The 22,371-nt window shown below is 44.4% G+C and overlaps 1 protein-coding gene across 1 annotated transcript; it reads left to right on the forward strand.

The window, feature by feature from the left end:
* Positions 1 to 1,362: 1,362 nt before the first annotated feature.
* On the forward strand, positions 1,363 to 22,185 carry LOC142591466 (uncharacterized). The gene is made up of 5 exons (XM_075703793.1): positions 1,363 to 1,651; positions 8,771 to 8,889; positions 13,702 to 14,087; positions 15,674 to 15,709; positions 22,068 to 22,185. Exons 1-5 carry the CDS (start codon positions 1,450 to 1,452, stop codon positions 22,183 to 22,185), a joined length of 861 nt encoding a protein of 286 aa, XP_075559908.1. The 5' UTR covers positions 1,363 to 1,449.
* The last annotated feature ends 186 nt before the right edge of the window (positions 22,186 to 22,371 follow it).

Consider the following 22,371-nt stretch of genomic DNA (forward strand, 5'->3'; position numbering starts at 1 on the left):
TAAAAAGCAGACGCGCACGGCCTCACCAAATAAACATATAAAAAGACGTTAACTTCGCGTATGCAAGGCAAAGTGAGCAACTCTAATATCAAAGGCGGCGAAGCAGTATAACGGAACTCTCACACATTCAGGAATTTCTAGAGTAATTGTTGGTCACTGCCCAAAACCTTCTGAGGACTTGATAGGCTTCACTATAGCGAATTCTTTTGGAACGCTTCTTTATATCCAGCGCCACTCCTATGCGTTATCTGAGCCTTCTCAATTGCTTCGCTACAACCTGTGCAAATAATATCCGATAGCCTGGCCTTTAAACTCCTCAAAGAATACAAGCTCGGCATTTCTATACTCTTCGATATGACCAGCGAATGTTGCTACATTGCACGCCGGCTTTACCAACGCCGGTGTACGGGTTTGGGTTGGGACAGCTTGTTAGTATGGTCATCGCAGTGTTGCTATGCAGGACGCTTCGATGCCAGGCTTCAGTTCATTGGGGGCCCGTTCATCCGTCCGGCCGCATGTTTTCATTAATATCCTAGCTATACGTTACCGCTTAGAAGCTCCACGCAGCCTGCGTTCCTGGCTGTTTTCTGGCTGGCGTTTCTTGTCGGCCACGCCGTCACATCTGGTCTTTGCCGCCACAGCTTCCGGAGAACTGCTGTGGAACTCGGCGAACCTGATTCGCGTTAAAAGGAATTCGTGATCATCAGCTTATACATTGAAATCCCCTCCCCCTTTTATTTAAAGCCAAAGGCTCATCCTAATATGACGCTTTCTCTGCGTCAACACCTTCAGCATTACTGCAAACGCCCGCATCAAGCAAGTTTCGCGTCTAGCGAAGAATGTAATATTCGCAATTTATTTGCCGCTTGGAGAATTTACGTTGTTGCACCCATATTGTTGCTTCATATCAAATATGAACCGAGCACCAAAGAAAAAGAAAATGCACATACACAACCGAGCGCGTTGTAGTTTCTACGAAACAATAGCCACACGCTTACGTCAGGAATTCATATGTTGTTTTCATGCAAGCAATTCACATTGTCGCTCATAACCACAGAGATGGAACATGGGATACCATTCTTGTTGTACAGAAGTTTGTGCAAGAAACTTATATGAAAATCTGAGGGTGTTATTCTCGGTATCAACGTATAACGACATGCGAAGCCGACCTTTCTCAGCGCAGTGAGGCATATTTGAGTACTAATATTCTCTAAGTACTTTTCGTGCTTCTGTCGTTGACGGTATTCGCAGTCTACGTCGAATTCTCCGACAACTTGGACATCGTGAAGTATGGCGGCCATCCCAAAGCCGAGAGAAGCAACACAAGATACCGCGCCAACCTCAATGCCGGGATCAGCAGCAACGCCCCCTTTTACGCCATCCTCGAAGCCGGAGGTAGTCCCTCAGATAAGAGAAGCACCGTCTGCACCAGCGGTGCCCACAAAACCGATGCCGTCGAAATCACCGCGCGATTCACCATCACCGCAGTCTGCCGTTCAAGTGTCGATGCCTACCTCACCACACGAGACGTCCAAAAAATCAAAGTCGGGAACATCATTTCAAGCTGCTCGGAAATCCCGCGATGTGGGGCGCACTCTGGGGAAAAGCCCATCGTTCGGACCGTCGGCTAGGGAACTAACGCGAAATCGAGGTAAGCTGGGCTATGGAGACGTGCCAACGTTTGGCTTCAAACAACGGAGAACGGTCACCTGAAATTCACAAGTTCCCGCATATACTTTTAATCGAAAGATAAAGGGATAAAAACAGTTGCGCAGTCTCCGCAATAGGGAGTGCTCATATTAGCACATTATCTTCCTCCACAAAATTATTTCCTAGGCGTTACACGGGTACTTACACGGCTAACATGCCACTCGCAACGCTATCTTATCAAAATATCATTTAGGTCTTATCATAAGATTGCGCTTGCATCTGGCTAGGTGCGCGCGCAGATCCTCAAATAAGCAATTTGTATATAAGTTTGCGAAAGAACATCGCTGTAGAAAACATGCAAACACGAGACACTGTAAAGAAGTTAATTTTTGGCGAGGACGCACCTTAAGAGTCGTTTACCCTGACTACTGCTGAAATCCTGCGCATAAGCTAAGGTATAGAAGCCCAAGTTGCGGGACTATGAAAGGAGCGCGTATGAAAAAAAATAACTGCGGCCCTAGTGCGAGGACACTGCAAAATACTAAAAGAAAAATTAGGGTTAATATTGGCTTAATGTAATGATGTATCGCATGAGTTGTGCATTATCACAGGAACATTTTCTAAGTCCACGAAATCTCAGGTTCATCATCGTGAAAGTACTGTAGCACACCCGGCGACGTAACGGATATTTTATACAAATGGGAATATGTAGTTTGCCAATTGTTACAAATAAAGCACGAAAAAATAGCGTTCCCCCTTGATGAACATTCGGATTAGTCTATTTTACTAGACTTTGCTGCAGCAAGAACCAAACCTCTATGCTTCACAACAGTCCGTTGGCGCATCCTTAAATGATAGGTGCCCACTCTATACAGGAGTGTAAACTATAGGAAACAGTTTCGATTACTATAGCCCGAACTCCAAGATCTCCGACGCACCCTCGTATCATGAAATTCGTTTGTTGACCTGCTAATGCTACAATGTATTGCTTGGTGATTTGCTTTGTCAGATACAGGCGTGCTCTTTTTAGTGGATAAATTGGCTTAGCTAGCCAAATATTGTATTATTGTATACTGTGAGCCAAGTAGAAATCTAATAGCACTGCCTTGTCTTTCGGTTCAACACATGCAACGCATAGATAACTCGCTGGAAATGAGCCTTGTAATCCCCTACTTTTAAAGAAATAGCCCAAAATACAGGCGATTGCCAAGCATACACAGATGTGTGCATGATTGCCCTCACTTTGATTGTATTCTATCGCACTTTTTCTTTTAATGCGCCCACGCCAACTATTGCTCGAATTCAGACTTCCCTCTCCCCGTGAGTGACATGAACTTATATACCTTAGCCTACAGAGGGTATCAACACAATCAACAAATTATACTGCAGATTTTACAACTGTGAAACACATTCTGACGTATTTGTGCTTTTTTGCGCCGAAGGCCAGTGGGGCCAAAATGAACCCTAAAACTTACACGTGCTGCAAGCTTGCCACGGTTCATATGCCAAGAAGGAACTGCATAGCTTTTGGCATTTTGGGGGCTGGGGTGGGCTTGAGGTGGCATCTGCCTAAAGCTTATTCAAGTGTTTGCCGCTGTAGTGCTCCTTGGCTATCTTTGTATAAGGCTTGTTTTTTTTTGTCCGTCAGAGTAATTGAACACTTAGTGGACTATTGGGCGCAAGAGAATGCCACGGTGATTACGAATAGGCGAGCGTTGCCAACGCTAGCAAGGCCGGCTAACTAAAGCAAATTCCGTAGATTCTCTGATAGTACCCTCTCTGATTTTATCCATAGAGGAAATCTTCTCCCACACATTTTGAAACGAAACCTTTATTGCCTCTCTCTCCCAAGTTGCCGGTCTTTCCTGACCCCTAGTGGCTGCTATTTCGCATGAGTGACCGGTGCCAAGTATAGCGGAAACTTCTACCGGTAGTGACGATTACAGATGCGGCTCGAGTCTGCGGCGATTTAAGTAAACGCTGACGTGAGCTCAACCAGAAACGCATCTTCGTTGTGACGTAATCGTCGACATTCCTTCATCATTTTCTTGCCTTCGAATTTCATTGTCATCATTCCTTTACCATCATTACGTCTTTGCCATATCGCCGTCTCATATTGTGTAATATCCCTGTGTTATGAACCTGCAGTCATCGTCACACCGACGGCCTGAATTAGTCTTCGTAACCGTTCTGTCGTGATACCTTTGTTGCCATACCATCATCCCCACGCCATCTTTATCACTTTAGCGTTGGCATTCCATCGTTGTCATGCCTCCACCATTATTTCACTGTAGCCATTGCGTTGTCGTGCAATCATCGTCAATCCATCGTCTTCATTCCATTGTCGCTATGCTTTCGTCATCATGACGTCACGTTTGTTTGTTGGGTTCCCACGGTCGTTGTTCCATCGTCGTCCCTAAGACTTTATCATGCTTTCTTTGTCATGCAGTGGAAGCCATTCCGTCGCCATCATTTCGTCGTCGTCAAGTCATCGCCAGCGTTCACGTCACGGCAGCGCACTGATGCTGCCGCTGTCATGCAGTCGCCATTATGCGGCCGTTGTCGCGCAGTCGCCATCATTTTGTCGTCGTCAAGCCAGCGTCGTTCATGCTGCGTCACCATAGCAGCGTCTTTATAGACTCGTTGTACCATAGCTATCATGCTGTCATGGTCGTTTTAACGTGGTCATCTGTCGTTTTTATCCTGTCATTTTCTCATTGTCGGGCTCACGTCGACGACAAACTGTCGTCATTTCGCTGTGATCACGCGTGGTATCAGGATGTTGGAGGGCCAAATGTTCAAGTAGATTGAGATGTTTTACGGTGAATATTTGTCCAACTTGGTCATGTGCTTTGTGCTTGCAAATGTGGGTGTAAGAAAACATCGTTGATCGCAATCTCCACCAGAAGCTTCACCGATACTGGTACTGACGCGCAACGCGATCACCTTATTTTTAGCATCCTTCTCTATCTAATCCGGTGTCGTCCAGTTGTCACCATTTCACCGTCGTGGCGTGTCACCTTCTTCAACGCGTAAAGCTAAAGAGCCTCTCAAAGCAAGCGCTCGGTGCTATAACCTTTGTATAGCTAGCCCTACCGAATAGGCTCCAAGACGTTCATTGTAAGATGGACACATTTCATGTGCTATTATCGCAAGAAAATCAACCTATCTTTTCGCTCACTGCCGGACGAAGGCCGCTCGCAGTGATCTCCGATTACCCCATCCCTAATATTCTTGGTTCGATCCATCTTGGCGCGGTTGTGAACTTTTTCCCGGGCTTTGTTATCCTCCGAGTTTGGGCCCCAGACGCTAGCACCGGTAAATGCAATGTTTATACACTTTAAACAATAGTGGTCAGCTTCCCGTCAGGATTTGGTAAAGCCTGCCGCATTCATTCCAACCCATCTTTATTCATCTGTAAATTTCCTTCTCATGATCAGGTTCCCATGTGTGGAATTCTCCTAGGTGAGTGTACTTCTGGACAGACTTTACAGCCTGACTGGCTATCATGAATTCGTGTTACCTTACCAGGTTATTCAACCTTATAACTCCCCCCCCCCCCGATTCTGCGTATTAATCTTCAACCACACTCTTACACTTTCTCGGTTAACCCATTAGCGCTCAGCGTACTTTAATATATACAGTACCATTTTCATTTGCAAATAATTAAAGACAAAACGCAGTGTTCCTTGATGCGTCATTTTGAAAAGAAGGGTGCTGCAAGGACGCCCGCATTGCAGTTTTTTGTCAGCTGCATGATGTGTTTGATCTATTTGAATTATTGCAATGCAAGACGCTCTGCCTGCAAGGTCACCCACCATGCCCGTAATTTCGGTTAATTATCCAAAGCGCAACACACAATGCCACCTCTAGAAGTGCGTCGCGTTGAACGAAAAATCGCAGTTTCCCCCGAAAGGGGAGCCATTGATTGCGAAAGCAAATTAGTAGAGAGCTGTATGAACTAAAGATAGTAGTTTTATCGGCCCTATAGATTGGGAAACGTTCGCTCAGTAAGTGAATTAAGAAGCACGGTGTCAGCGCGCAGAGGCAAACATAAACAGCTTACGCTGCATGAGCGCGGAAACTCGCTGTCAAAACGTTGTTGCGAGCAAGCGCGGCAGCAGCGGTGAGCAAACTGACCTTTTGCAGTCCATCGCTTTAACACAAGAGCGGCAGAGCGCAGCGCGCACAAAAGTACGAGCCGTCTGCAAATTCGTTTCCAGATACATCGCGCGTAACAACGTGCTGTCATGCAAAGTACGTTATGTTTGGTGAACAAGCTGCTTTCAGTATTCTCATATTATATGGCACGTTCGTGAATAAAGCTTCGGTTAGAAAGCGTTTGTATTGTCGCCTTCCTGTTCTTCTCTTTCGCGTCTAGCGTTTTCTTGTTTAAAATGAAACTGCCGCTGTAAAAGTCGATTTATGACAGCAAGCTCCCGCCTCACATGTACGCGACGCATCCGACACAAGTGCTTTTCCTGATCAGTCACAGCTTGTGATGGACTTCCACGATGTCGCAATAGGACGGAGCGGGCAGTCCGCGTCAATATGGAGACTTTGCTTACTACGCCGTGGTATTGTTCCGCCTGCTGTACAGCACTCGATGAGTGCGAGCTTTAGCCAGAGAAGTCGTTGCACGGAAATTGCTTTCTGGGGACTTCACTGCTTATTTTCTTTTTGCATGAATAGACATATGACGCACAACCAGCTTCACATACGAAGTTTTGTGAGATCCTGAAAAGAGTAAGCACTAAGCATACCTTTAAGTAATAGTATCCATTTTGATGTGCTAATAATGTATGGCGCTTTGCATACACATTAAACACCGCATCCCTCTGGTCACAGGTCACGCATTGCTTCTCCGAACATTTGTGCATGTGCTGGTCAATAATATTCGGTAAAATAGTGAATCCCACATTATCTTTTTAATCTTTTCTGAGATCAGCGAAGGGAAAAATACCCATGTTGAATGTCTATGTTGTCATGGTTAATGAAGGGACAACGTAGCAAGGAAATGCGACCCTCGTATTACACTCCCCTTCGCAGGCTGGCAAAAAGTTTTAAGCAGAACGAGCGTTGAGTACTAAAGGCATAACGACATCGCATTGAACATAAAATTTCTTTAGAAAATACTTGCAAATCAGGAAGCGCAACTACTGGCACATGGATGCATTGCGGAAGCGGAGGAATAAAAAGGAGAAATTACGCGACAGGCACTGAGATGAACCAAAGGAACACAGCCGATCATTACAAACGTTAGTTGCATTCGGTTTTAAACGCAGTAACTTCCGGAACGGCGCGTATCTTCATAGATTTAGGGTATAAACGCATCTTGTAGGTTTTGTAAGTTGTGTTAAGCGAAAAACATGCTTGCATGTTTCCGTCATTTAAATTACATTTTATGTTGCAATGCCCACAATAATTGAATGCCAGATGGCGTATAATATAGGGTGTCCTCAGCTAGCATTAGCGAAGCTGTCCTTCAAAGACATAAAAAATAAAATAAAAGGACAATGCTCGATACGACTCTAAGACCTGCGGTCTTCAGCCCTCCGAAGGCTGACGATGGAAATCCTAGGTCTTAGAATTGTTGTTACCACCGTGTTTTCTTAATGCGTTTCTCCTTTCGCTGAACAGATTGACTAACGTTAGTTCGCACATAAGTAATACATGCTTTAATGGGGCATGTGGCGACACTGTTGCCTGCAGCATGCTTCTGTGCATTTTACTCCAACATATGTCAAGTTTAGAACTGGCAAACGAGGTTAGAGATAACGTAAAAAAAAAATTACCGGCTACCTATAAATGCGAAATGCTGTCCTTCAACAAAATTTTCTGTCACCGTACTGCAACCCAACGGGGTAAATAAAATAGCTCAGACCCAATGTCATTTTGCTTGGTGAACGTATAATCGTTTCCAGCAAGTACGGACGCGAGCACAAGTAGAAACGGACAGGATAACGCTGGACTTACAACTGAAGTTTATTGTGAATACATTGCACAAATCTCCGTCACGCATGCGTATAAACCCAAGAACAAAACCAACGTATGTATTCAAATACCAAGAAAAGATGTACACGTACACCAAAGCCAAGTCACACCCCTTCCAAAGAAAGGGAACAACACATGGATTAACACGATAAATTTAGAAATTGAAGTTCTTTATTATTGATATGAACCGAAGGTTCGCTCACACATGTATGCGCACCCAACTTCTTCATGTGGAACGCTTCGCTATTTTTTCTCTCCAGTTTACTGCGCTCTCTCCCCACTATCGATACACTATCAAAAACTGGTCGGCAATCGTGCTTTTTGCAATGCAAAGGCAAGTTCCCTCCTGTTCCCGCAGGTAGCGAATAGCGATGCTCACGCATGTGGTCATTAATGCAACGACCTGTCTAGCCAATATAGGACAGTCCGCATGAGAGCGGCATGGGACACACTACCATGGGTGAGCATCGCTATTTGATACCTATAGGTACAGGAGGGAACTTGCCTTTGCATTTCAAAAAGCACGATTGCCGACTAGTTTTTGATAGTGTATCGATAGTGGGGAGAGAGCGCAGTAAACTGGAAAGGAAAAATAGCGAAGCGTTCCACATGAAAAAGTTGGGCGCGCATACATTCGTGAGTGAACCTTCGGTTCATATCAATCATAAAGAACTTCACTTTCCAAATTTATCATGTTAATCCAAGTGTTGTTGCCTTTGTCGGGAAGGGGTTTGATTTGGCTTTTCTGTACGTGTATATCTTTTGTTGATATTTGACTACAAACCTTGTTTTTGTCCTTGGCTGCATACACATGCGTGGCGGAGATTTGTGGAATGTATTCACAACAAACTTCATTTGTATGTCCATCGTTGTCCTGTCCGTTTCTACTTCTTGTGCTCGCGTCCGTATCTGCTGGAAACCGTTATACGTTCACCAAGCACCAACTGGCGCATCAAACTATTCCACTAAAATCATTTTGCTTCTTCTGTGTGGCATGTGGCGCATATTTCTTCTGTTATGGTACGTTATCGCCTAACTTTCTTTTATCGTTAGCATCAATATTTCTCAAGGCATGTGGGGCCTGCGAGAAAGCTGGGCCTGATTTACCTATCTCTTGTTTTGACAGGACTAATCAGGAAGGCATCGTTAGCCACCAGGTCCCACCCTGGCAGCGGCAGCGGCACGCCAGTACTTTCGTTTTCTGGCCTAATTCCTAATCATCTATGGAGCCGGGTGATGAACCAGGTATGTTGTGTTTAGGAAACGTTAGACCCGGGCAAACGCTGGAGCTCGTTTGTTGAAACCTATAAAGCCTACCAATCCTCCTAGACTGGTTTAACACGTCCTCCTCATTATATTCGCCGACTATGAATTGCCACTGCTTGGACCATACTCATAGAATGGGACGACAGGGAAGCCTCAGGGCGGAACGCAGTGTATGTGCTATTTGCTTGAGAGCGCGCAAAGCCGAGGCAGCACAGATCTCGTCACTATATGATCAGTCTTGTCACGCGATACGTTCTCGGATCCAAACGCACTGGCCAAAATGGCGACGATGTGAGGCAAAGACGAAAGCTAAAGTAGGGGCATTAGCCTTTTTTTTTTAATTGTCGCTTCATACTTCGGTAGTATAGGACATGACTTTTCTTAAGATGCGCCTTATTGCAGCGGTCATGTTGTTCTACTGGCTAGTCGCCCCGCAGTTGATCACAGATTTCATTTATGTTTACAGCCCGTTATTGAAGTGTACAGCATGTTACGTTTTTACTTCGAACGCTTTTTCTTGAAAACTTCCCGCAAACGTCACACGAATTACGTCAGTAAAAATGAAGCATCTTCCGAGGCGGGCGCTATTTCCAAGAGAAGCAAAGCACTTTTTTTTACTATTTAAAGTGATTGAATCGTTAACCTTCTGGTCACTAACTTTACCGCAATTGTTAATATGGGATAAGTTGAAGTGAATCATTAAGTTTATTTGTACGTTTTTATTTTCAAAATGGTCATGTAATTTGAAATAATTGGAGACAATATATTTGCTCAGTTTTCGTCATGGCGCGCGCAATGCCTTGTAACACGGCTCTTTGTCGCGTGACGTAAAGCGTGACGTCATATGAAGCTACTGTCGCACTTCACGGTTAAAATGTCCATTGACCGTGTGCAGAACTGACGATTAAGGTCCCCAGATGAAACAAGCTTCCTAGGTATCGGCACTCTCTGTTCTTTGCGCCATCCTCCTCACTCCCGTGGTTACTCTCCGTTCTCCTTCATTCGCGTAGTTATAGCTAAAACGAAGGACAGTGTTTTAAAGTCAAACACAGCAGCAGAGGCATAAGAAGGCAGAAAGTGATGTAACGTTTTGCATTAGACGCTCCGTGAAGCTCTATGGAAGCTACCGACGCCTTGGCGAAAGAGGAAGGCGAAAACATCAAGATGTTGTCCACGTTTTGTCGGAAGCTCCCGACGTCCATCGCATCAGAAGGGTTCACAATGCGTCCTTCCTTGCGCGGTGGTAGAATAAATCACAGAAACAAATGTTTCGGCGCTGTAATCTATAGGCCACTTTTACTTGAATGCTGGGGCTTAGTTTGATTTGCAGTAAACTTTTTCTCAGCGAATGCTTGAGGTTTGCTTACCCTACAAGAGGGACGAATGCCCCTCTGAATATGCTCACCCACGCCGCGTCGGCGGCTCGGCGTATAGTTGGCGTCTGCTCGTCAACGTCATCGCATATTAATAAAAACTTAGAGCGCTAAAAACCCGAGAGCGTGGGGATTGTGTTCTTTTCTCCACGTCTTTCGTGTTTTTAACGCTATAGGTTTTTATTATTATGCGTTACTAACTAGCCCAATTATCCATCATATTGCAACGTCATCGCGTAGCGTACAAGAGGGGAATAATAAAATTGTGATGCAATGAACCATTAGGCTTCTAAAGCGTTTTGCATCGTCAATGCAACACCAGCTGCAAAGATGTGACGTCATCTGCTAAGTTCAAACCAAACAACTTTTACACCTCGGCCTCGTGCATATAGGCCTAGAAGCATCGAAACAAGGAGGTGATTTCTATTACGATGACAAAAGATAGACAATGTCCTGCCCTGAGCATGAGACGAGACTAAACGATGGGAGATCTCACCATTTATTTCTTGCCGTGGGGGTATGGAGCAGACAACCACAGCAAATTTGCATCGAGGAAGCACGCACGCGAGGGAGCATGCAAGACGCCATGGCTTGGGGTGTAAAATAAAGCCTGCAGAGTGTTGGCAGTTAGAAAGCGCAAATTGTGCATCTTTATATATTGGACCTTGTACTAGACACTAAACGAATAATTGCTATGCGTGTGAAGTAATACTTTTATGATAAAGACGTATTTATAACCGATGTGAAGGTAAACAAGAAATATTTATATTTTTCGGTATGCCCAGGTTATAATTTTCAGCATTCTTGGGGGCACTTACATAGAGCGACAGGAAGGCGATGGAAGAGAAAACGAGCAGGAAATGTGGAGTGGCGCTACCTTGGAATTTTGCTTTCTCTTGGGACCTTACTCCAGATTTGAGGCATGGTTGCTTCAGCAGCAGGCGCGAGACGGAGCACTCTGTCGCAAGGATTTATTTTAGGCCACCCACTACGTCACAGGGGAGTTCCACTACGAGCCACATGTCACACTGCTGTATAACGTATTCTCGGACTGTCACTTTCGGTGATATCACTGCCCAAGTGTGCGGACTGGCTGGATCGGCAAACACACTCAAAATTTCACAACGCGCCGCGTAGTATCGCCAAAAGGTAAAACAAAAATTGAATTGAGTTTTTCCGACGCGAACCGACAATATGATCAGGACGCTTGCTGTAGCGATGGACTCCAAATAAATTTTGACCGCCAGGGGTACTTCACGTGTACTTAATGCATGGTGCGCCAGCGTTCTTTGTGTTTTTTTTTTTCCTGCCACAAGAACCCACCCGCCACAGTAGGGTTTTCCTCCCGCGCCTTCTGACTTAGCAGTGTGACGCCAAACCCGCTAAGCCAACATTGCGGGTCACGTCGCCGAATGTGATCCTCATAGAATGCGTCCGAAGACGCCGCCAGAGAGAAAGGACTGGCCGCCGTCTACGGAAGGGAGATAGGGGGTCAGTCTCATAACCCCCGCCCCCACAGGGCCCCATCAAGGAGACAATAAAGTTTTATCTCTCTCCGAGAATGCGTCCTGCAAGAGTCAATCACGTAAACTGAAGGAATAATTTTACGAGAGTTACTTAGGTTAACGTGATCGTTTTGAAATGTGGAAACGTGTAGGTAGACTTTTATGATCGCTCTCTTTAACTTTCCAATGTAAACATGTACGGTAATGTTTGTAACTAAGAAGATAATCATTATAAGTAGTTAACTTAGTGGATGGATCCTTTTGGTTTTTAGCCCGGGGATATTATTCATCTCTTGTTATGTCATTTCAAAACCTCTCCGATAAAAGTGTGTGAAGTAAAAAATAAGAAATTGTATTGTGGTTTTGCCAATCATAGCTGGAAGCCTCTGTACAAGCCCCATTTTCTTCCCCATTTCCGTCGGTATATGTAAATGTTAAGAATATCGTCAATACCATCACGGGTAGCATATTCGCTTACACGTGACCACTAGCTTTCATCTTGTACCTCTATTTGTATTACAAGACTGGAAAATTATACGTACACCATAGTGTACTAACGTTCACCATTCCTTATGTTAAACTGTGGCTGCCTTTCAGAGATACAAAAAAAAATTGGTTATGATCAAGATCAACCATGTTTTCGTTCAGTCTGGGTCATGTTGCCTTAAGTTGCATTTAGCAATTCGCTTATTCTCTTACATTTCGTTACTCGTACACACATGTTAGGCTCCCTGAAGTTTGAATATCATGCCCTTAACGAGAGCGATCCTTCATGTTTTCTACTACCTGAGATAAAAAATACTCTTACGCGAAGAGACATTCAATGAGTAAGGCGAATAAATACATTCTTAGTTTATTACTTAATGTCAGTGTAGCATTTCAGAACACTAAGTGGATGGGTCATATGGTAAACATCGAATTGTTCGCAAGGATAGAAATTCGAATGTGGAATACCTTTCGCAACCTAGACAGTGACTCATGAAATGGTAAACGCCACATCTCAGTAGAAGTGACCATTTTGTGGCTGATTATTCACGAGGACAAAAATGTTATGGTTAATTATTTTTTTCTAAGACATTGTACAGAGGTCTCACGGAAGGATCATCATTCTGCTATCGGCCTCACAACAAAGTGATTTTTGGGAAGAGTGAGTGATCACGCAGCGGTTATGCAAGCTAAATTTACTAAACAGAGTAACTGAAAATACTTTATTAGGACATCTATTCCCTGACAAATCATCATCGCAAACTGAAAAAAAAAATGCCCTTCTTTCAGGGTTTGGCCCCTATATGTGCGTGAACGATCGCCAACTGTAGAAAGTTCAACCTGGCTAGTTGTTAACGGCAATGCAGGCACTGTACCATACTTTCGCCACAGCGCTACAGAGCTATTTCTCTTGTGCAGGAATCCAGTGGACTCGATGTACTCACTCGTGTAAATCAAGGTATAATATGCCGTAGTCTTTCTAGTAAAACTAAAGTTTCTGTACATGGAAAAGCGAGCGGGCGCTGCGGTAGGTGTCATAGAGCATATTCAAAATGTCCCAACACGTCAAGTAAAATGGCGCGTATTTCACTGGCCATTGTGAAGACTACAGCGTGAGATAAATCAGCTGAATTCTGTATATTAGGGAGACCTGGCGGGCCAATAAGTGATCATTCCAAAGCGACGGCGTCCACTTCATGTCCCTAGACGCTTTGTGAAAACTTGCAATAACTAATTTTGAACGATTTTTGTGCTCAGTTATCAAGAAAAAATTAACGTCCTCTTTTTTATGAATTGTGTTTTGTTATACATCTACGAAAAGTGCAAATACTACTGTGCATTTTATTGAAGTGAAATTATTATGTGTGTGTTGGCTGAAGTACAAAATTTGGTTACCTGCTAAACATAGACCCACGCTTTCTTCGCAGATGACTTCACGAGGTTCGCGAGCGGGGTCATTTGACACCGCTACAACTACGCTGCTTTTGGCCGCTCGCCCAACGGCAGGTCTTCCGGCCAGCGGCGTAACTGCGGGTCATTTGGAAGCCGGCCAAACTGCGGGGACTCTGGCCACCGCGACAGGGGCAATGACCCCTGGCGAAACTGCAGGATCTCTGGCCGCTGGGACCATTGCGGCACCTCCGTCTTCTCTGCCCACGATAGGAACGCGTGAGGAGGCGGAGCAGGTGCTCCAAGCGATACAGGCTCTGCGTATCGCGAAGGATCTGCAGAAACGCAAGAGGAAGAAGCAGAGGCGTGAGATCGGCGAGCAAACGGCGGGAGACATCTCGTCAGATACCACCAATGCATCTGGGTAAATTATGCGACGAGTAAATTTCACAGCAGCATGTGCAAACGGCGATTTTTCTTGTCGACATTGCTTACCTTATTTTATGAATCGGTTCTCGAGGGCAGTGGCTCTATGACGCAAAGCTATTCTAATTTGTTTTTATTCCATTCTCCTGACGTCAAATTTGCGCAACCGGCGACGTAAGCATCGGGCGGTGACCCGCAGGCTTGTCTGAACGGACCAATCAAACGCTCTCCTCATTTTGAAGAAGTTTTGCTCTGAAATTATTGAAATATGTCAAAGCGGAGTATGACATCTCAAAATTATCACTTTAGGTGTATTATTAGGAGCAGTTTACTCAATTACGATATCGTTATTGCAGAGCTATGGAATTGGCAACATGATAGCCGATATATGTTTATTTTGGAATTTTAAAGGAAGCAAAAACAACTGGCACCTTGAATGAAAACATTCCTTGCTACTCCCACTATTGACACGTGTACTTATCTTTTTCGGCGGACCGGTTTTCACCGTATAACAAACGTTATGGCACACCGCGGGGCACGCTCGCTTGTATCGGAAGTTTCCCGATTGTTCTCGATGTTTCTACCCGGTGTCTGTTGTCACAGGAGCTTATGTATCTTAGTGCATGTGCGACGTGAAATGCGTAGAATTTTGTGGAAGACACGCGGGCACCAGCGATTACTCAGAAATGTTTGATGGCTCGTGCATAAAAGCCGACGCGCTTGACCGGCAGATCAGCTTTTCCACAATCGCTGACTGTGTTCGCCGCTACCGTTGTGGTTTGAGTCTAAATTGCTTGTCTAGGCACACGCTCGCCCAATAAAGAGTTAGTGTCGTCATTCACAGTATTGCTAATGTGTTCTTTGCCGTCGCTACTACGTGGCACTATGCATTAACTTTTCCTTCAAAGTGAACCAAACCTTATCAAAATCTGTGCAGTAGTAGCTGGTCGGTGATAAAAGATAGAAGTGATCCGATGGGCTCGTCACCGATTCTCTGCTTTCCCCTACCACGCCAAACAAATCGTGTCGTACGATTCAACAGGTTCAATTCCTGAATAAATGTTACGGATTCACCATGGTGGCTGAGCGAGGCGCTCTTCGCTGAAATTTACGGAGCGTCTGTTGTCGTGGCGGGTAATTCTACCTTGTTCGCCCACGAAAGCGTTGTTCCAGGGTTTGACACAGCGTGTGAGATCTTTAATTTTTTTTTCGCTCATCCTACATGTTCCAAAGTCGGGGCGCTTGGGTAATTGACAGCATACTACCGTCTTCCCACAATCTCAAAAAACAAAGCATGAATAAAGTTTGGCGTGTCTTGCGGCCTGCACAAACACCCATTTGTAAAGTTGGTCGTGGCCACTAATGAAATTTGAGCCTACTATTATCAGCGTGCAGAGGGGCGCCATTCCTGTTTTCTTGCGTCGCATATGGCGCAAAACTACTCGGAAAGTCGCTGAATATTATTCCGAATATAATTGTGGTTGCAGCATCATGCAATCGTAAGCTTGCATCTTTACTTGCATTGTTAATGGTTTAATTAAAAATTATTTTCTGGTGAAATTTCTTTTCTCACTTTTTTTTCAGAGAGGAGCTGGAAGTACGCTTCGTGAACCTAGAGCAGTGAGTATTAGCGTTATGCAATAGCCTTACGCGCTATTCTACTTAATATTGTTAACGGTATTATTGTTAACACGATATTAGAGTACCTCCACACTACTTTCATGGTCGGGGGTCTCCGCTTATCGCTGGCCGAAACCAAGTAAATCCGAATAAATACTAATTACAGTGACCTTTGTCAAGTTGCGCTACACAAACTTTCACATGGCAAATTATTCAAACAAATCTTTGTGGCCTGTTTCAGTACAGTTGCTGTTGGAACTTGCGCGTGTGCATTAACAAGTCTTGCAAAATTAAAGTCACGCAATTATTAATCGCTTCATGCATTTGGTCATAACTGACGTCACCTACGGGAGCTACCTGTGCGTTTTGTGATCTCCCCAGAGAACAAGGAGCCTGCATTGAATTTCGTCGTATATTAGCAAATGCTAGCCGCCTCTGTAAATGAACAACATTGAATAAACGACGTCGGCGGACCATTGATTATGAGGTTCTATTTGCTGCTATTGTGAAACCGTAAATAAGTGACTACAGCGAGGGGACCCTTCTGTAGAGTGTAGCCGCAACACTATTCTGACAGGGCAGCAGCCGACGATACAGAGCCTTTTAGTAGTGCCTCTTCCCATTTGTGATTCCTGACGCTGGAAAGATAGCAGTGCGTTAGCGGCTGCGATGTCCTCGGACAGAGCCTGCTGCACGCTTGTAGCCATTTTTCGGTTTTTCTTGAATTATGGCGTTTTTCTTTAATGCGCTAGCATCAGGAATGTGAAAGTGAAAATGTGTATGCGAGCATGCGAAGAATATTAATCCGGTCATGTGGTTGATATATATATATATATATGTATATATATATATATATATATATATATATATATATATATATATATATATATATATATATATATGTGTGTGTGTGTGTGTGTGTGTGTGTGTGTGTGTGTGTGTGTGTGTGATTCGTTCATGTGATTAGTTGTTGGTTTCTTACAGTTTTACTAATAAAAATGGGTTCCTTCGGGTTATTTCCACTCACTTGCCCCGCCCCCCACCACACACACATATATATAGTGAAATAATTAGAAAATAAAAGATTCATTATTCATAGTTTGACTAATAAATGTCGGATCCCTCGGTTTGCTATCTTCTAATTCATAAGAGAGCCTGCATATTCATTCTGGGCACTTTTTCTTGAAAAAACCGCTATAAGTAGGGAACTGAAGCTAGTGAAAAAGTATTGGTCCATTAGCTTAATACCGGTATTGTATAAAATAATCGCCAAGATAATTTCCGATAGAAGGAAGGCAACACTTCCGTCAAGCAAGAGAACCGGCTGGCTTCAGGAAGGAATACACCACAATCGATCGCATTCATATCAGTCAGCCTCTCCATATGGCTTTCATTTAAAACGAAAAGGCAATTGTTTCACTAGAGATACTAGTAGTCATAGAGACAATGGGTAATTAAGAAGTATAGGAAGCTTACGTAAACATCTTCTAAAATATCTCGAAAAATTCCACAGCTACCTTAATTATACACAAGTAGAAAGATACCTGTAAAGAAAGGGGCCGGCAAGGGCACACAGTCTTTAAAATGATATTCACTCGCGTTTGGACGAAGTATTTAAGCTATTACACTGGGAAGGCTTAGTAGTGAGGATCAACGGCGAATTTTTCAGCAACGTTCTGTTTGCAAGTGACATTTTACTGTTCAGCAATTCTGCCGACGAATTACAACAAAGGATTTAAGACGTTAGCAGAGAAAGTGTAACAGTGGGGTTGAAGATTAATATGCAGAAGACAAAGGTAATGGTCAACAGCCTGGATAGGGAACAAGAGTTGAGGATCGCCAGTCAGCCTGTAGTGTCCGTGATGAAGTAGGTTTATGAAACTGAATAACTCCCAGGGGACCCTGATCACGAGAAGAAAACTTATGGAAGAATAAAGATAGCTTGGAGCACATGCGGCAAGCATTGCCAGATCCTAACTGGGACTTTATGACTATCATTGAGAAGAAACATATACAGTCACTGAATTCTACCAGTATTAAGGTACGGGGCAGAAACTGGGAGACAAAGCAGCTCTATAATGAGTTCAGGACCACGCATAGAGCGGTATAACGAAAATTGTTAGGGGTAATGTAAAGAGAGAGGAAGAGAGCGGTGGGGATCAAAGAGCATGCAGGGACAGCAAATATAATTGACATTGAACGAAAAAAATGGAGCTGGGCAGGCCTCCTAATGTGTAGGATGGGTAACTGGTGGACCATTAGAGTTATAGAACGGGTGCCAAGGGAAGAAGGGTAGCGCAGTCGAGAACGGCAGGAAAATAGGTGTGGCGATGAAATTAAGAAATTCGCAAGCGCAAGTTTGAATCTGTTGGTGCAGGTCAAAGGTAATTGAAAATAGCAGGGAGAGGCCTTCGTCCTGCAGTGCAAATAAAGATGTGCTGATGACGGTGAAGAGGGGGAACGAAACATTCATTGGTGAGCGCTCAGAGAAATATCAGTCATTTCCCAACAGTATATGGAATGAAATTGGGTGTAGAAACTCTTAACAGGCTACCACTGGGCACGTTCTCTGCCCAATATTGTGATCTAACTCTTCGGTCATTCCGTGCCAACTGTCGGATCCACGGCATTCGAATAACTACGATTTCGTTCTCAAAAATTTAAGACCTTCGGCATCACACAAAATATAATTCTTTACAATATTTTTCGAGAAATAAGTTTCATGGACCCGAGCGGCTACCTCATATTTGTCTTAAATCACGAAGCTAAGCATTAAAAAATGTATTGACAAAATAGAAGTTGCTTCATTATGAGAGGAAAATATTTTTATCGGCCTAGGGAAGCCAAACCACTCAATAAAAATGGCGTACAATCAATATTGGATTACTAGCTATCACTTTGTTTTCACAGGCTGGAAAACATTTATAATTATTCGTTTTCAGATCTTTTTTTGTGTCATCTCATGAAGCTCAAATTCTACGTCGCAGAAGCACTTAGTGTCCATAATCTGGGCAAAGAATAGTCTTAGCCTGACATTTTGAGCAGCAGTGAACAGAATAGACAGAAACGTTCCTGTGCCGACATAGGGAAACGTACACAATTGATTCCTTTACCGCTGCAGGGGCTACGAGCAGCTTCAGTCAAGCAGAAGTGCTGAATTTTTGTCACCTTCATGTTGCTGACAGGTTTCAACTTGCTCGGCCATGAAACGTATATTACAGCGATACCGGTGTGGTCACTACATAACTCCGTGCCCTAAAATCGTTTAGGATACCGTAAAAATTTGTATACAAATCCAGTTTTTATTTTTTTCTCGTCAGTAAAAAGTGCTCCTTCGTCTTAAATGGGTATTTTTCTTAGTCGCACGAAATTTTTAAACATTGCCTATGGCAGATTGCACAAGTCTAACCCTTGATCTAAATTACTCGATAAGGCGACCACTACATCTACGAGAAAGCAAAGTGTTCAGTTGAATAATTAATGTGATTACGCTAATTAAGTTTTTATTATTTATCTTACGCCCCATATTTCAGTGTATAAATTATAGCCGCAGAGTTCCCACGGCATACCCACTTGAAACTAATGCTGTGGGCAGCACCAGTTCCGAAACATTAATTTGCAAATTGTCAGTCGGCATGAATTGTGTTCCAATTACTTCTTTGCTTCAATGCATAAAGCAGCGGTTTTATAAAAAAGCAACAATTACAATGAAGCTGGATATGTCTACCTTCTCATAGATATTTCGATGTCCGCGCCTCAAAGCTCCCGCGTACTCTATAAGGGGGCAAATCAAACCTGTCAGGCTTGTGCTTACACCTGGCATAGCAAGAGAAGAGCCAAGCAACCACCGAGTACATGGTTTCTTACCATAATTGCTATAGGGAACTCTGGCGCAAGTGCCTATGGGTGCGGCAATGGGAGCGGTCGATCTAGCATGGGAATTATGAGAGGTACATGGGTTTGTTTAAACTTCTTCCTTCTGGCTTCAAACGACTTCCTGACTTTGTAGACTGGGCAATTTCAACGAAGAACTGCGAGCTAAATAATGAAATAAACAGTATTAGTACTGTGCAATGGCAGGATTCCAACAAAGGACCTCTAGCACAGAAGCCCAATTTTGAAATAATCATGCCACGGACGCATGCATCCACAGGCGGCATAGAACGCCCCAATGAATTTCTCGCGGGTAATGCAGCGCGTTGATACACTTGGCGCGTTTCAATTTGGCCACCTCGACAGGCCGAACCGCTGCAATTACCAGTTGTGTTTATCCGCAGGGAATGTGTCTGCAGTTGTGGCCGGCCATACCGATCAGTGTATACCACAGCGAGCAAAAAGTCTTTGTGACCGTCGGTACTCAGAGACAATGGGTGATGCAATAAAAGTCTTTGCCACAAGTTTCCTTTCCACTAATTTTAGAGGTCCGCTGGTCATCCACCTAATTATCTACTTTAGTAATTACCTGCTTTAAATTATATTCAATTGTTGTTTTGCCACTTCTCACGATATTTAGGAGAACAATGTCATTGTAAGTTGCCGCTGCTTATAGTATCAAGCATGTTTATAGACTCTTTCGTAGGTCCCTCCCGGATATTGTCCACTCATTAGTGTTATTTGATTCCGAAGACAGATCTGGTACCGGCGGTACCGGGGCTCTCGGTACCACCGTTGCGGCGCACTTGGCAAATGGCCTGTGGCCTTCGACAAGTTCAGACATGCCTTGCAGAGCCGCGGGTGCTTGAGCGCAACTTAAAATTCGTGCAGTGTTGTCAACGTACAACATGGAAAGTTGCCCAAGAAACGTCGCCAAAAGAAGGCCGAGCCGATGTGTAGGTGACGACAGGCCGAATCATAGGAAGCCCGTAAGACTAGTTCGACTGCAGCAGCTGAAGAAAAGCGCTGAAAGCGGGCTGCCGAATCCTAGAAGGAACGCCAACGTCGGTTAGCAGAGCAGGCTGAAGCTAAGCAGGCTTAGTATTAGCTGGACACTGATATGCTTCAGGCTGAAGGCGAGGCGAAAAGGGCTATGCGTCACGCAGGAGGATAATTACGACGAGTTGAAGCTGAGGTAATGCGGCGCACACGGCAAGAGTAAGCGACGACACCTCGACCCAGAATGGTCGGCGACAAGGATTGCCAACGTTCTCTGCACATTGAGGCAATATATTCTTTGAAACAAGGTTTACGAAGAGATTGTGCCGGCGCATTTCCTTCAGATCAAGAATAATTTTACGGCGAAGCTCTATGTGATAGCTGATTCGTCTGTCCGTCTGTAGGTCACCTGTTCGCTGAAAACTCCTCCTGCGCAACTCCATGCACATGTGCGAAAAGAAAGGCGGAGAAAGAGAGAGGCGCCATTAGCCAACGCCACCTAGATACCATAAGGCCTGTTTACACCGATCAATGTCTTCATGCTGCCTGGCCCGCAATTTCCATTTACAAGGCTGGTGTGATGAAAGCAATTACGTCAATCTCACTGTTGCCTACTCGGAAACATCGCCATTAGATTCCATGGCAGTCGGGCCAGGTAGCCTGACGTCATGGATCCGAGTGGATGGGCCTTTTGCTATCTAGGTGCTGTTGGATTATCTACAACAGCAGTGGTGTCGTTGCTCTCTGTCGCAGCCAAGCGTCCGCGCAGCAATTTCTCTCCGACTCTGAAATGAGTATGCCGCGTATCATACGTATTCCTTAGCAGTAGGCTGCTTTCGATAAGGAACGCCTCGAACAGAACCGGGAACGAGCTCGTCTAGGCCGTGCCGGTGCTGCAGTCCGGGCACGAGAACAGGCTCGTGCAGCAGAGTGCAAGCAGCAATTGCGTACCGAGGATCCGCCAGCCTACCAAGCCGTCGTTTAATGAACCGTCCGGATTAATCCAGTCATAAACAGCAGGGCCGCACGTTTCAGCTTCACTGGTTAACCATCTGTACAGATTGCTTGGGCGGCGATTTTTTTTGGTGTAGCAGTTCTTTATAGTGTAACACAAGTGCCCACAAAGATTCTCAAGAAAAGGTGAGGAGGTAGTTTTTTTTTTAAATGCGCTTATGTGCTTGGATAAACTGTTAACTGCTCTAGCTTATGCATTGATTCGCTACAGATCATGTGATTATTCTTCGCTGCTCCCTATGTAATGCCCAGTAGGGCCATCAGACTACACAAATTAATAAAATAAATAGGTACTTCAGGTCCTCCCAGCAGGCCAACCTTCAAATTTGTAAGCTCAAAAACTAGTAACTGAAATGTGCGAAGTCCTTTTTTCGAAATGTTATGAGATCGCGCATGATTAGTTTCTAAGCTATAAAGTTCACCGTGATATTCCGTCCCATTCACTCGATCTGCTTCGCTTATTCTCCCGCAGTCAACTCCCAGACACGAGTGATATGCGTGCGGTCACCTGTCTGAGCATCATCTTGCTGCTGATATCCATTGCTCTCCTGGTTATCTTGGCGTTTCTCTTCGCGGAAAGCAGTGAGTGAAGTGAAATCATTTGCCTTTTTTTATGACAAAGAACAACAGCGTCAACGCTGCATGTCACAAGCAAAAAAAAATTTTAGTACCGTGTGATAAAGCCTTGCCGCAACAAACATTGTGCATCATGTAGAGATTGGGTTAAGAGTGCAATCGGGTTCAAATACATGGCACTGCGGAACACCGCACTTCCT

Source organism: Dermacentor variabilis, chromosome 8 (genome assembly GCF_050947875.1).
Source record: "Dermacentor variabilis isolate Ectoservices chromosome 8, ASM5094787v1, whole genome shotgun sequence".
Lineage (NCBI taxonomy): Eukaryota > Metazoa > Arthropoda > Arachnida > Ixodida > Ixodidae > Dermacentor > Dermacentor variabilis.

Excerpts from the sequence above, each read along its gene's own strand:
- LOC142591466 (XM_075703793.1), top strand. The coding sequence starts at position 1,450 with ATGCCGTCGAAATCACCGCGCGATTCACCATCACCGCAGTCTGCCGTT. Across the intron at positions 1,652-8,770 it reads GGAACTAACGCGAAATCGAG|GACTAATCAGGAAGGCATCG; the intron begins GTAAGCTGGGCT and ends TTGTTTTGACAG. Across the intron at positions 14,088-15,673 it reads GATACCACCAATGCATCTGG|AGAGGAGCTGGAAGTACGCT; the intron begins GTAAATTATGCG and ends CTTTTTTTTCAG.